Raw genomic sequence first — 13,267 nt, forward strand, 5'->3', positions numbered from 1 at the left:
TTGTGCAGCGTTTTCTGCCACACTTTTTCCTTCCCACAGACTTCCCACTGAGGTGCCTTGATACAGCACTCTGGGAACAGCCTATTTGTTCAGAAATTTCTTTCTGTGTCTTACCCTCCTGCTTGAGGGTGTCAATGATGGCCTTCTGGACAGCAGTCAGGTCAGGCCCGTTTAGAGAACCTTTTCATGATATGCTCATTTTTTGAGATAGGAATTTGGGGTTTTCATGAGCTGTATGCTAAAATCATCAATATTAAAACAATGAAAGGCTTGAACTACTTCAGTTGTGTGTAATGAATCTAAAATATATGAAAGTCTAATGTTTATCAGTACATTACAGAAAATAATGCACTTTATCACAATATGCTATTTTCTTTGAGAAGGACCTGTAATGTAGTTTTGTATGAAACTAAATAAAAAACAAAACAAAACTTATATACATTTTACAAACTCCCACTATCAGTGGGCCCCACCCAGAATCATAATAAAATCTTTCTCCAAAACATGAGATTTCTATAGAGACAATGCAAGTGCATTGCTGTGTACATTTGTAAATACATGGATTATACTGTGTATTAGAAAGCAAGATTAAGTGCACAGTTTCGCAATGCTTTTAGCCTGCAAAGATAAATATATCAGTAGTTAAAACAAACAAAACAAAAAAACCCCAAAACAGATATTAGCATAACCCTTTCCATTTACATCACTGAGATAGGAGGGGATGAAAAACAAAACAAAACAAAACAAAAAAAAAAAGCTCCACAGCAACATTTGCTTTACACAAATAGAGTAACAACAGTTAGGCTTTACGAGACTGAGCAGCTGAGTAGAATTTGGTTAAAGGCGTGCTGGTGCTGAATAACTCTTTGGGTTTCCGCATGAGCCCGATTGCTTTCTACATTGCTACATCGGTTTTGGAAATGTGCTATGCTTGTCCTACAAAGTGAGAATCAGTAAATACTAAGGGACAGACTGACAGACAGAGAAGAGTGAAATGTTTCGTGCTGCAATTTTTTTCCCCTCAAATAGTCCTCTTTTTGAAATGCTGACAGATATTGAAGGCTTACAGGGGAATGCTACACTTTCAAGACATAACAATAGCGCAGGGCACAGTAAAAACAAAACGCACAAACAATAATCACATCTGGGTTACATCGAGTGGGAAGCATAGTTTTTTTTTTGTTTTTGTTTTTAAACGAAAGCACTTCAGCACACACACCAATAGGGAGTGCACATCCTTGATAAGGACCTGATTGCATAGTTGTTGTGGGGGGAGAGGGGGGGGAGGTTTGCTCTCAGGTCTGGATGGCAGCCAGGCCCACTCCCCAGTGGCAAGATATATTGCAAGATATTTAGTGGAAGAGAAAAGTGAGACGCTGCTTCGGCAAATCCACTATTTAACTCTATATAGTCATTCCCAGTGTTATTAATTCCATTATCAGTGCTCCTTCTGATGGCACAGACAAAAAGCTGACAAGGAAAACAGATTCCCTTTTGCCGACAAACAACCAGGGAAGCCGGCACCTTAGATTCTTGGATAGAAAGGGTTCCTGCACACAGCACGAAAAGGTTGATTTACATAAAACCAGAGAAAACTGTGTGTTCTGTATGAATGAAACAAAGGCATTGTTGGCATTTTCCCCAATCATCCTACTTTATTTAATTCTTGAGATTTTATCCTTCCCTCCCTCATAACGAGGTTCTCTGTAACAGTGTGGGAGGCATTAATCTAACTCTCCACAGCATTCAGAGAGCTATTTACAATCTAAAGTGAAAGCCTTTCAAGAAGAGGGGATTGGAAAACATCATCATTCATGGTGGTTGATTAATTTGTGGCAGTGCAGGAAGGTTTTAGCACTAGCCATTTCCACTTGTTTCAGGGGTTTTCCCCCCCTCTCCTCTTGTAACTGGAAGTTAAGAAGACAGTGAACGGGTTTTTATCTTCCTATTTTGTTGCCTCCTGTCATTCCTAATGGGCCAGGAAGAGAAAATGTGACACAAGTGAATAGGAATGAACGTGAGGCCGGCTTAGGCTGGATTAGTGTGGTTTGTCTCACTCAACGACCATTTCACATAGACGGGTCTCTCAGAGTTACACTGCATAGTCGTTGGGAATAATTTCTTGTCTCAGGAATTAAAGGGGGAAAAAAAAAAAATCAGGGAGTTCTGGCTGTGCTAAATTATCCCTTTCAACAAAAGGAGCTTTAAGCCACATTCACTGGCTTTGATTTGGATTCCTCAAATAGAATCCAATTAGAAGGTTTGACTGTGTTCCAAAAGTCCCAGGCTAAATTATGTGTATGTACAGAACAAATGACTGGGACAAACACAAAAATATACAAAAAACAAACAAACAAAAAACATACTGCATATGCTACACATGTATAGGAGGTTATGTGGGAGGGAGGAATGAACTGAACATTCAGAAGCAGGCTGTTGTTCCAAGAAGTCTAGCTGTCCTGAGTCAAAGAGTAGGAGATAACATTTCCTGATGCATCGACCTCTCTTGCCTGTGTGTTATAGGGCTTGAAGCTGTAGACCAGGAACTAGACGGACCCTTTGTGGTCCTGTTCTATTGGCACAGAGTAGATCCTGAGGAGAGACAGAGTAAGAGAGAGAGAAGAGACCACAGGAGGGGGTGAGGTGAAGCAGGTTAAAAGCAAAATTTCACCTTTAAAGGTATTTTTAGAAAACGTCTGGAGATGCACAAGAAGCGTCTCTGTGTGGCGGAGTTCAGGAAACGGCATGTCTGCTGAGTGCTACAGGGCTTTGACAGGTGCACAGTGACTGCATCACCTCAGAACACAGCTCATCCCCAGGTGGGACTTATAAACCTGGCAAGGCACTGTTGATCCAACCTGTTGATCCAACAAGCCAGAGGTTGCTGTGTGATTAAGCCTCTTTTCAACAGAGCGATCAGTCAGCACCAAACACTGCCAGAGCTGACTGCAGCCCCAGGAGGCAGCCAGTAATCCTGCAGAGGAATTTAACCCTTGCACATCGACTTGGGGATCCGCTCTGCGACAGCTGTTCGCTGCTGCTTTAAAGATCTTTGAAGCCCGATTTGACCTCCATGACCCCTCTGACCCAACCTGCACATCACATTACATAACACCTCCAGGACAAAAGAAATTGATTACACTGCAAAATGTTCTCCAACAGAGGAGGAAAAAAAACCCCCCCCAAAAAAAACCCAAAACAACAGAGAGAGTCTCTCAGTTTAACTGGTTTAGGCTGTTCTGCTGTCTGATTGCCGTTGGCCAACTGTTGTCATTGAGTCAGTCTCATGTTTACCCCGTTGCGTTATTTCTGACTAGAGGTGTCTACTTAGGCCTCAGCTCATGAGGTAAGCTTTTGAACAGGTTAAGTCCTGTCCCATTCGGTCATATAGACCTAGGGGCCCTGCCTTAAGGTTATTGTTTGATTGCTAAAAAGGTAAGGTGTGGTGTGTTCACTGGTGGTGGCGTAGGACTCAGACTGTGTTACTAATTGCTGTGCAAGTCCAGACAGGCTCAAATGGGTGGATGCAGCTTACAATTTTGTTTTTTCTCTAGTTTTCAAGCTGACGAGTTGGATTAAATGGGACAAATCGGCAAGGGAGCCAGAAAGGCTGTTACCCACCCGACTGGTTTTGTTACTCGAAGGCCGACTTAGCGTAAAGAAAAACATGAATTTTTAAAAACGCTGCCACAGTATGCACAACGGACATAATGAGAATATGCATACAGCGTTTTTCTTGAGCACTGAAGTACATAAAAGATGCAAAGAAAATAGTCAGAAAATGTTCTAATTCTTACCCCTGCTCCTGCTGCTGCATCTTGCGCTTCACTATCAATATGGCTGCAAGTAAACGAAGAAAAAAAAGAAAGAAAACAAATAAGGTCAACGCTCCACAAGAGAAAAGTTCACATTTGTTTAAGAATTAAAAGCTGCACAAAGCACACAGAAACTATGCTGACTCCAGCCAAGCACTGGAGGGCTTTAAAGGAATATATTTGTCACCTGTGGAAATGCAAAAGGCTTTATTTCAAGGAAACGTAGAGTACTTACTGACAACTGCTGCGACCGAAAGAGCCAACACCACCCCCGCTATAACTATTATAATCATGTAGCCCTCATCTGAAAGACCAAAAAAAAAAAAAAAAGGAATCAGCACAATGACATTATGAATCACTTGCAAATGTTGACATTTAAAATCATTTTTATACATTACTATATATAAATAATTACAATTCAGATACTTCTTACCACTGTTGCCCTCCACACCAGTGGTTTTGCCTGGCCCAGCATTTAGATTCAAATTGGCTGAAGCTTCTGGAAAGTTACAAAGAGAAATGTCAAAATGTCCACACGCGCGCACACACAAACACACACACTTTCTACAAATGAAATTTCCCTAATTTATCTGCACATTTTGACTCGTGTGCTGCTTGAGAAATTTAAATGCACTTTAAAGGAAATGAACAAAAGATTTAAGCCTATGTACGTGTGTCTACAAGGAGAGGAAAAGAGTACTTGGGGCTTCAAAAAGAATTGTAGCCATTTTCAGAAATGCTGCTTCTCCACTTGGCAGGCAGGCCGTTGTAAACAGATCTGTAAGTCTATCAAATGTCTATCAAAGCGAAGATGAGGAGTGACGGAAAAGCGGATGGTGAGACAACGAGAATGCCAGTGTTGATTAGCTGACCGACAGGATGACGGAGATGTTGACGTGTTCATTGGCCTTTCAGCACAATCCACAGGGCCCCCTCTACAGAGCTAATTGATTCTATTCAGGCCGTAATGGTTGAGGGGAGCTAAAAGCCAACTGGGGCCACAGCTTAGTGGAGTAGAACAACCTATATATACTATACAGACTTACTGACAATAACAGAGGCCATAACCTTCATATACCGGCTTCTGTGCAGCTGTCAGTATAGTGCATGTGTATGAAATAGAGACTACACAGAGTAGGGCAACAAACTCACCACGTTCCACATAATCCTCGTCATCTGGGTCTGCGGGGGGGAAAAAAAAAAAAAGGGGACAAATGAGACGTCTGTTCAGTCAGTGCAGAAATGCAGGTTCTCACTATGACCGCCTTCTTATATTAACAGTGTAAGAGTTCTTAAATTGTACAACAGTGAGGATACAGACAACACTTTGAATCTTTTAGCAACACTATTGATCGTGGTTGTGGTGGTGATAAGGGGTGGGAATATAAAATCAGTTTGAGGCCAAGAGGTCCGAGAGGAAAAAATGAAAACTATAAACAAGAATCAATATTGTAACACAGGGAAGCTAAACCTTATGAGAACACTAAACAATAAGACTGCAAACAAGAACAACGCGGCCTTAAAAACAACTTCAACTGTGAGCAAATAATAAAACTCTAAATGAGGAAGAAGAGCTTTAAGTGGTAGCCACCATACAACAATTACCAGGAGTGGAGATAGATATGGAAAATTATAACCCACCATTACACACGGGGCTGATTTATACAGCTATATCATGTTTTTAATGATATTCTATTTCATATCATATTTCTATTTTACAAGGGGGGAATGAATAAATAAATAAATCAATAAATCACTTGTTCCCTCTGACTACGCTTACCCGGAGTCAAAACAAGGATCAACACTTAGGCGACAACGACAGCACATGAAAAACACGTTGAAGCAGCTAAATGACTTCAGAATATTTAAGCCTAGTAATTCTTCTCAAAACACATTAATAGGCCATTCACCGTCATGCACGGGTGTGGTCGGCCTGCTGATCCGAGCGCTTAATTCTAAGTAAAATGAATTAATGTGTCAGACTGATTCCTAAAGTGACAGGCTGCAAAAAACAATTTGTTCCATAGGCGATGCAGTAAAAGTACTACTGGACAAAATATGGCTTACATACCATCAGCTGATCCTTCAAGTTCTGAAGAGTTACGAAATGCTTGCAGAGCTGAAACAGTGAGATACACATTTTCAAACATTTTATTATTCAAAACAGTTATTGGTGATATCAAAGGAGGCACTCAGCGTGTAGCACGCAGATGAAGACTCAGTCGGTTTAACTGCATACTTGTACTTCATGTACGTCACAGAGTCTCCTGTCACCTGTTCATTTATGACATCTTCCATATCAAAGAAAGCACAGCCATGGGCTTGCTGCTATAAACTTCATGCATGTTTTTATTACTTATTATTGTTCAAGTGTGTCCAATAGGCAGAAAAAAAAAAAAAAAAAAAAAGGAAATCAACAGTGACTGCACGCATTAACCTTGTTGAGGATGACACAGACACATACACATATGCAGGTAGTTGAGGAAAACAGGAGCTGGTACAGGGATGCATAGACCCTGATTAGATGCTTATCACCTGAAAGAGTCAAAGATATGAGAACTTACCAGCAGCAGAAGCTGGCAGAAGTAGCAGCAGACATAGACACAGCAATCGCATCATCTTCAAATGCTGCAGGGGAAAAGAAAAAAAAAAGACACGAAGTTAAAAATATCTGCTATTAATATTCAGTCACTGATATGTGTGAAAGCTTGGTGTTTTTTGGTTTAGAGACTGAGTGAGATTGAAAGCTGAAGTGCTGTCTATTACTGGGGTCTTGCCTGGCATTCTGAGTGCTGCTAGTCAGTGGAAAACTACAAATTTTGAGGCAGGCAGTTCTTGCGCTACTTTAACAAGTTTTAAAGGCATGCGTGCATAACTAGATTGCAATCCTAGATGGGTGGTGTCAACAGGCGTTCCCCCCTCATGATACCCAACAGAAGGAAGAAAAACAAACAAACAAAAAAACCCAACGTTCTAACGATTCTGACACACTCAGCTAGCAACAAGTGCCTATTCATCATTTTCCAACCCTCATGCAAAGCCTTTGGACCAAGGCAAGAAAACAAGATTGAGCAAGAAAGGTGTCCATGAAGAGGTTCACTGACAAAACAAAAAGGAAACTGTGGAGATACAGAAAATCATTTTACTGCTACAATACAACATTGCATTAATAATATATCCCACAGCCTTGATATTGCATTGAAGATGTTTATTAAAGCTATTGCCACCACTTTAACCTTTTTATTACAGATGCAGCTATAATTATTTTATACACATTGCATGTTTGTGCTCATTCAGTGTTGATGCTCAGTCTATTAAAGAAGGTTTTAAGCTTTGTGAAGCGCTATGTCTTCACAATCTATTGTGTAGGTGACTTGGCGCATAGAAGGATAAACAGCATACACGCTTACAACACACATATAATCCAGAAACCTGCCAGGCCAAAGGCCCGAAATTCATTTAGCTTCTAACTGCATTTCAGTTTGCTTAGTAACAGATGGCAGAAGACCAGTTAAGAAAAGGACAAGCCCTTAGAGACCATATAGGCTTGAAATTTATTGCCATGTATGGAAGGTGTTATAAGAGGAACTTCTGTGTACCATTTACTGCAATCGATGTATTCGATGTGTAATTGATGCAAGAAGGGGCATGAACCCTGATGTTATAAAATCATTTTCAAGTGTATTCTTAGCAGGAGATGTGTGCTGATGTGATGCTGCATACTTGCTGCGTGTGTTTTAATAAACTCATTGTTTGATTGCACTCTCCTGGGCCTCTGTTGGTTTGTTTCATTGCTCAACATTTTCAAACTCGTGACAAAACTAATAAATGTATTTCTTATTTATTTAGTGCATCCTGCCAAGCATTAGGTTACTATTGTCATCCTAATTGGAGGGGGAAACAAATATGAGCTCAGTTTAATTTCATTTCCTTCTACCTTAATCTGGTCATTGACACCGAGTGACAAATACATTTTCCATGATGGTGTTCTTGTTTTTTTGTATGGTACGTTGTTATTTTTGAGGAGGAGAAAAAAAACAAAAAAAACATCCATGTCGGAACTTCCTCATGGCAGAGGGCCCAAAAACAAACGCCATCTCTATTCCCTTTTAAAACCATGTAGATGTGAAACGCAGGTGTTCTTGACGTGCCAAACAAAGCCCCAGCTGTGTCCAACACAAAGTGGATGCAGATATTTTTAAATGGAAAAACCATGAGAATGACCTTTCTCCCACTCAGTGTCCCGGATGTAGCCTTCATGGCGCGGTTCAGTCACTCAAAAATTGGCATGCGGTCAGGAACCAATAGTCATTCATGCAGCGTTTAATACTGTACACAGAAACACTGCAGTTCTCCCACTGACCTTTGTGTCACATGTTACACAGTAGGCGCCCCTTCATTGTTAGCCTTCCCCATTGTGTGCTTATTTCCTTAGCTGTGAGGGAAAAACTGAGGTGACCTGCATTGTGAAGATGTAGATTATGAAACACTAAGGGGCGCCTACCCCAGCACTTAGTCACTTACTATATCCTATACTAGCACAATTTAAGGAAGTAGTCCACGATGATCTCTGATTAGTAGCACCAATTCCAAATATGGTGAATGAAAGTGAATAAGATGCAGGGGCAATAAGAAACGGGATTAGCAGACATCACTTCTTTATGCAATACGCTTTTGGACAGATTAATGAGAGATCTACCCAACACTTAATTCTGCCATGTATAATCTCATCTATAAATACTGTTATGCCAGTCGAAAACTGTAGTCTCTCATGTGAGACAAATATCTATAATGTAGGGCAGCATCATGAAGTATTTGGGCTGATTATATTGGAAAAGAGATGTTAATCACACAACTGATTTGAGCGAGAGTGTGCTGTGTGCAGGCCTCTTAAACAGCTGAAGAAAATCTCCAAACGCAGCCAACCTAAAAAGCTGCAAATACAATCCCCTTCTGTGTATCCAATTTGCTTTTCAGAGTTGCACTGGGCAAAATAATAAGCTGATCCAATTTGGAAATATTTATCATCCCAGTCCACTGCTTCTCTATCAAAACAGCTCCTGAATAATATTTACCCCCATTTTCCCCTCCTTTTTTCAAATTGAGTAATATATTCTTGCATATCTGAATTACAACTGAATTTGCTCTTTTACACCACACCCAATTTGCCACATATAATAACCGGGGGATAACTTGTAAAGTGCATATGCCAGCTGCCGTCTAGCTACAGGTGCAAAGATCGTAGACAATAAATGAAGAAATCAACAAATCATCAAACTACAGTGCGGTGCTGCATGACAGGCATATACACTGTGCTGCTGATGCTGCAGGGGGAATATGTCTTGGTTTTGTTTTAGTTCCCCTAATGCAGTTTGACAGGATTAACCCTGAACATCATACCTGTCTAGCCACATTAGCAGACCTAAGAGCACCAAAAATCTTGTTTACCAGAGTTAATTTGGAACAAATGTTTTTGACTCCCTCCAACCCATCCAATTTCATCTGTAACAGCGAAACAGATGCACAAACAGAAGTTTAGTGCAAGTGCATAAACTTAACTGCAGTGGCGACCATCTCTTATCTGCTCACACAGATAACAGCCCTCTGCTCGTTCCACTGTGCACCTTGACAAGGCTCTGATACGAACGATAACAATCAAAGTGGGCAAAAATATCAGAATTTCTTCCATGTAAAGTGTTAACAGGAAACCAAATACAAGAAAAACTGAACGATAGGACACAACTGCAACGAAAAAGGAAAAAAAAAAAACTTTACCATCATTCTGATAATGTGTTATTGCTTAAACCAACTTGGTATATGAGAGCTTGCGTGGAAGAGAAAAGGCACTGAGATTGTTCGTTATTCTTCCCCATTTATTTTCCCAGAAGTGGATGCTTATTCTGGTTCGGCGAAGACTGAAAATATTTTTATTGAAATGTTTACTCAGCTCTGCCAACGGTGCAGCAGCTGTTTATCTAAGTGAAGTTGATGCTGTTCCTTTTTTCCTCCCCCCTCTCTTCTATAGCATACTGCAGTCCCACTGGACCACAAACAAAGTGACAATGAAAGTAATGATAAAAGAAAAAGAATCAAATAAAGCAAAACTCACAATAACTCAGTCGGTTCCGTGCATACCAGTGAGAAATCCACTACGGGCAGACAACAAGTATGACAACTACACAGCTATTTCCAATACAGTGTTAGACTGTGGGTGACTTCTTGAGCATCAGGTCGTACAGCTAAGAGTAAAACAACTAAGAGGATATGAGTGTGTGACTGGCTGTGGGGCTCCGCCGTCTTAGAGACTCATATCCTGTATTTGGCCTCCCTTTCTGCCTGTGTTTGTGTGCAAAAACATAAAACCGGTTAGCACCCAGTGGAATGAGCAGGTATAATTCCACAGCTGCACAAAAAAAATGTTAAAAAAAAAAAAAAAAAAAAAAAAAAATGCAGGTGCATTTTAACCTTTGCTCTGACCAGGGCATCAACAACCTGAATAAGGACAAACAGTACACCGGGCACATACTCTTCAGCTTTACTTTTATCTGATGGAGATAAAGCTGTTGTTCTGTTTTGTTAACACTATCACAAGACCTATCCTGGTCACATCGAGGGTTTTCAAAATCCAACCTATCTGAAATGCATTGTCAGGAAACAAGCAACACAAAATCTCTCTCTCACCATCTTCTTTTTTTTTGTGAGCAAAAACTTTCTGCAAGATCAAGATTTGATACCTGTGCTCTACCTCTGACAAGCCCTGCAAGCAACCTGATTAAGAACAGTGGGGAAAAGACACTGTTATTTGTTTGCAGATTAATTTTTAAGACAAAAAACAGACTCACTCGCACTGGTATGAAAGCAGCACACAGAGAAAGTGAGGTAAGGGGTGCTGAAGTGTCCCAAGAAAGGAAAAAAGAAATCAAACTTTCTTTTTTTTTGAAAAGCACCTGTTTCTCTATGGAAGAAGCCTGCTGATTTGAACTGATGATAAAATTACAGTACTGATGCTGACTCACTGCGTGATCAGCTACTGTTAAGAATCAAGTATGTCTCAATCAACATCTAAAAAAATAAAAACAAAAGAAATAATAATAATTAAAATGACAGGTATACAACAATCTACACGAACTTAGCAAAGACAATAAGACTGTGAAGCTGGCTGATTTCCTGTAGCATTTGAATACTAAAAATCGCACCTTGTGAAACGTTTAAAAATCCAGTGACCTACCAATGCGAGAGACAGACCATTTCAAAACACACACTCCGACTGTGGAATATGGAGCGGTTTTTGTAATAATATCCTTGTGTATCCCTTAAAGTGGCGGACTCACGGCAGACGTCTACCGATCAGATGAGTAAATCGCGGGGGCCGAGTGTGTAACAGGAAACCCTTTTCTGCTGTGTAGGCCACGATCAGGGCAAGCTTCTTCTTTTCTCTCTCCGTCTCCCTGACCTACAAGGGGGATTCACTGTCAACTCATTTAGAGCTAAACTACTAGCTGAACACTTGGAGTTTTAGTTGGCGGAAAGCACCTTCGCCTCTCTTGTTCTTGTTCCTCAGAGCTGTCAAGAAGTGAGTTTCCTGAAAACGAGTGGGGGTTAAACGTAATGTGGCAAAGAAGAACTTGCCCCCGGTTTGGTAATGATGGTTTTGTTTAAACTGAAACTAAAAGCTGCAACGGGAGGGGAGCGAAAACAAAACACTTACAGCACTTATGATCAGACAGTTAGTTGGCTCGGAGTTATTCAGCCACTGATTACGACCACACGCGCGCGGCTGATTGACAGCCTCGCGCGCGCCACTGCACCAAGCACAGGTGTGTTAGCTCAGCCTGAATCTAAGCTTTTCCTCGTCCAGTTGTATGTTGCATAAGCTTTATTGTTTTGTTTTTTAAAGGAAAATCGCTAATATCTCAATGTGTTTAAATTCACTTTGTACTTTCGCACCAGTTGGCGCCACCTGGTTTGATCGTGCTCGGCTGTACTTAACAATCATTCATCATTCAAAAGTCGCTTGTGCGAACAGTTACAGTCTGCCTGTTGTTTTTATTTTTAGCAGGCTAGTGCTTCGTTTACTTAAGGTTTAGCTTGCAGTAGCTGTTTTGCTTACACTTCTGTTGCCTCCCTTGAGTCATTTGTCTAGATTTGAATGACCAGTTCCCTCAGAAATTAAAAAAAAAAGAAAAAAAAAAGTAAAGTGATATTTAAAAAAGAAAAGAAACGGAAGTCGTATTAACTGGTGTCCCGATGAGAACGCTTTGTTTTATACGCTTGACTTGTACTTTAAAAACAGAGCCACCACACCGATAAGCAGTTTGCATTTCTTACCATAATAATGCTAAAAAAATAAAATAATAGCAACAATTTGAGTTTCATTACGTTTCCCAGCTATTTGCAATAAAAAGGCATACAGTACAAAAGTATGCAGGGAGCTAACATGTAGGGAACAAATGTGCAGTTTCAGTAAGCAAAACTCAGGTAGAATATTGGCTGCGAGGTGAACTTACATTTAAATGAGTTGTTCAGTTGTTTCGATACTCTGCTGGTATGTTGTTGCTCGCTCTCCAAGATCCTTGTTATCATGGAAACTGCCAGAGTGTGTGCACATTAATACAGGTGTAGTCAGCCAACAAACTTCGTCATTGGCTGCTGAGCTTGTGGAAATTTGACACCACTTATCTTATCTGTTCTACAACTTGACTTGCTATGCAGATTGTGAAACTTGCTCGGTGCTCCAAGTGAATAGGAGTACAGTGATCACATTAGCGCCAGTGTGTTGTTTGTGCTCATAAAATCATCTGCTGCTGTCAGGGTAGTTCATCTTTGTTTCTTAATCGTGTTATTGTTTCCTCCATGTGCATGTTTCCTGCAGCTGGGATGCAGGAGCATATTCAAATGTTTATTATTGAATCTAAAGTGTAATTCAATTTTATGTTCTCCTCTGCAGGCCTGTCAGAAGCCAGTAGCTATTGGTAGTGAGTTTTCTGTTTATTCTTCTCCCCTCATAATGACCCTGCAGCCTGTCATTGCCAAAGGGAATGACCAACAATGACTTCTACCACATTCCCAGTGTGACATTTCTCCGTGGCCTGTCACAGCCCTGTTAGCATTTTGTCTCTGGACCGGTTGCAACAACAGCTTACTTCGTGACGTGTCCTCCTGCAGGACTAACTATCCTATTAGTGCTCACTTTCCTAACTAGACTGCTGCCAGCTCAATGGTGATCACTAGCTCAGGTCTCACATTAGTGTCCTTAAACTGCTGGGATCATGCAGATCTTTAATCCTGTCTCCCTTTACGACAGTGCTCTTCATGTGATTGCCTCTTTTTCTCATAGGTCAATATGACTGACTTTAGACAGTTGTCTAAAGTATGGCTTTTGTCCAGTGGCTGCAAAGAAACCAGGGAAGGTTTAATGGATCATGGATCATGACATGGATCACCTGCAGTTA

At 40.7% G+C, this 13,267-nt stretch overlaps 1 protein-coding gene across 2 annotated transcripts; it reads right to left on the reverse strand.

Moving 5' to 3' along the window:
- Positions 1-180: 180 nt before the first annotated feature.
- LOC308405161 (uncharacterized protein) lies at positions 181-12,409 on the reverse strand. Of its 2 annotated transcripts, none has more exons than XM_080895611.1 (8): positions 12,323-12,409; positions 6,380-6,443; positions 5,887-5,934; positions 4,968-4,997; positions 4,249-4,314; positions 4,051-4,119; positions 3,798-3,840; positions 181-2,592 (listed from the first exon to the last, which is right to left on the reverse strand). In XM_080895611.1, exons 2-8 carry the CDS (start codon positions 6,432-6,434, stop codon positions 2,547-2,549), a joined length of 357 nt encoding a protein of 118 aa, XP_080751737.1. In that variant the 5' UTR covers positions 6,435-6,443; positions 12,323-12,409; the 3' UTR covers positions 181-2,546. The 2 variants fall into 2 exon arrangements, with proteins under 2 accessions (XP_080751737.1, XP_080751738.1); XM_080895612.1 differs by lacking the exon at positions 12,323-12,409 and adding an exon at positions 11,044-11,268.
- Between the last annotated feature and the right edge of the window lie 858 nt (positions 12,410-13,267).

Source organism: Rhamphochromis sp. 'chilingali' (genome assembly GCF_963969265.1).
Source record: "Rhamphochromis sp. 'chilingali' genome assembly, chromosome: 11".
NCBI lineage: Eukaryota > Metazoa > Chordata > Actinopteri > Cichliformes > Cichlidae > Rhamphochromis > Rhamphochromis sp. 'chilingali'.

Bases quoted from the DNA above. Each gene is read 5' to 3' on its own strand.
- LOC308405161 (XM_080895611.1), bottom strand. From the start codon at position 6,434: ATGATGCGATTGCTGTGTCTATGTCTGCTGCTACTTCTGCCAGCTTCT. The intron at 4,315-4,967 runs GTGAGTTTGTTG...GTAACTTTCCAG, and splicing joins CGAGGATTATGTGGAACGTG to AAGCTTCAGCCAATTTGAAT. The intron at 4,120-4,248 runs GTAAGAAGTATC...TTGGTCTTTCAG, and splicing joins TGGTGTGGAGGGCAACAGTG to ATGAGGGCTACATGATTATA.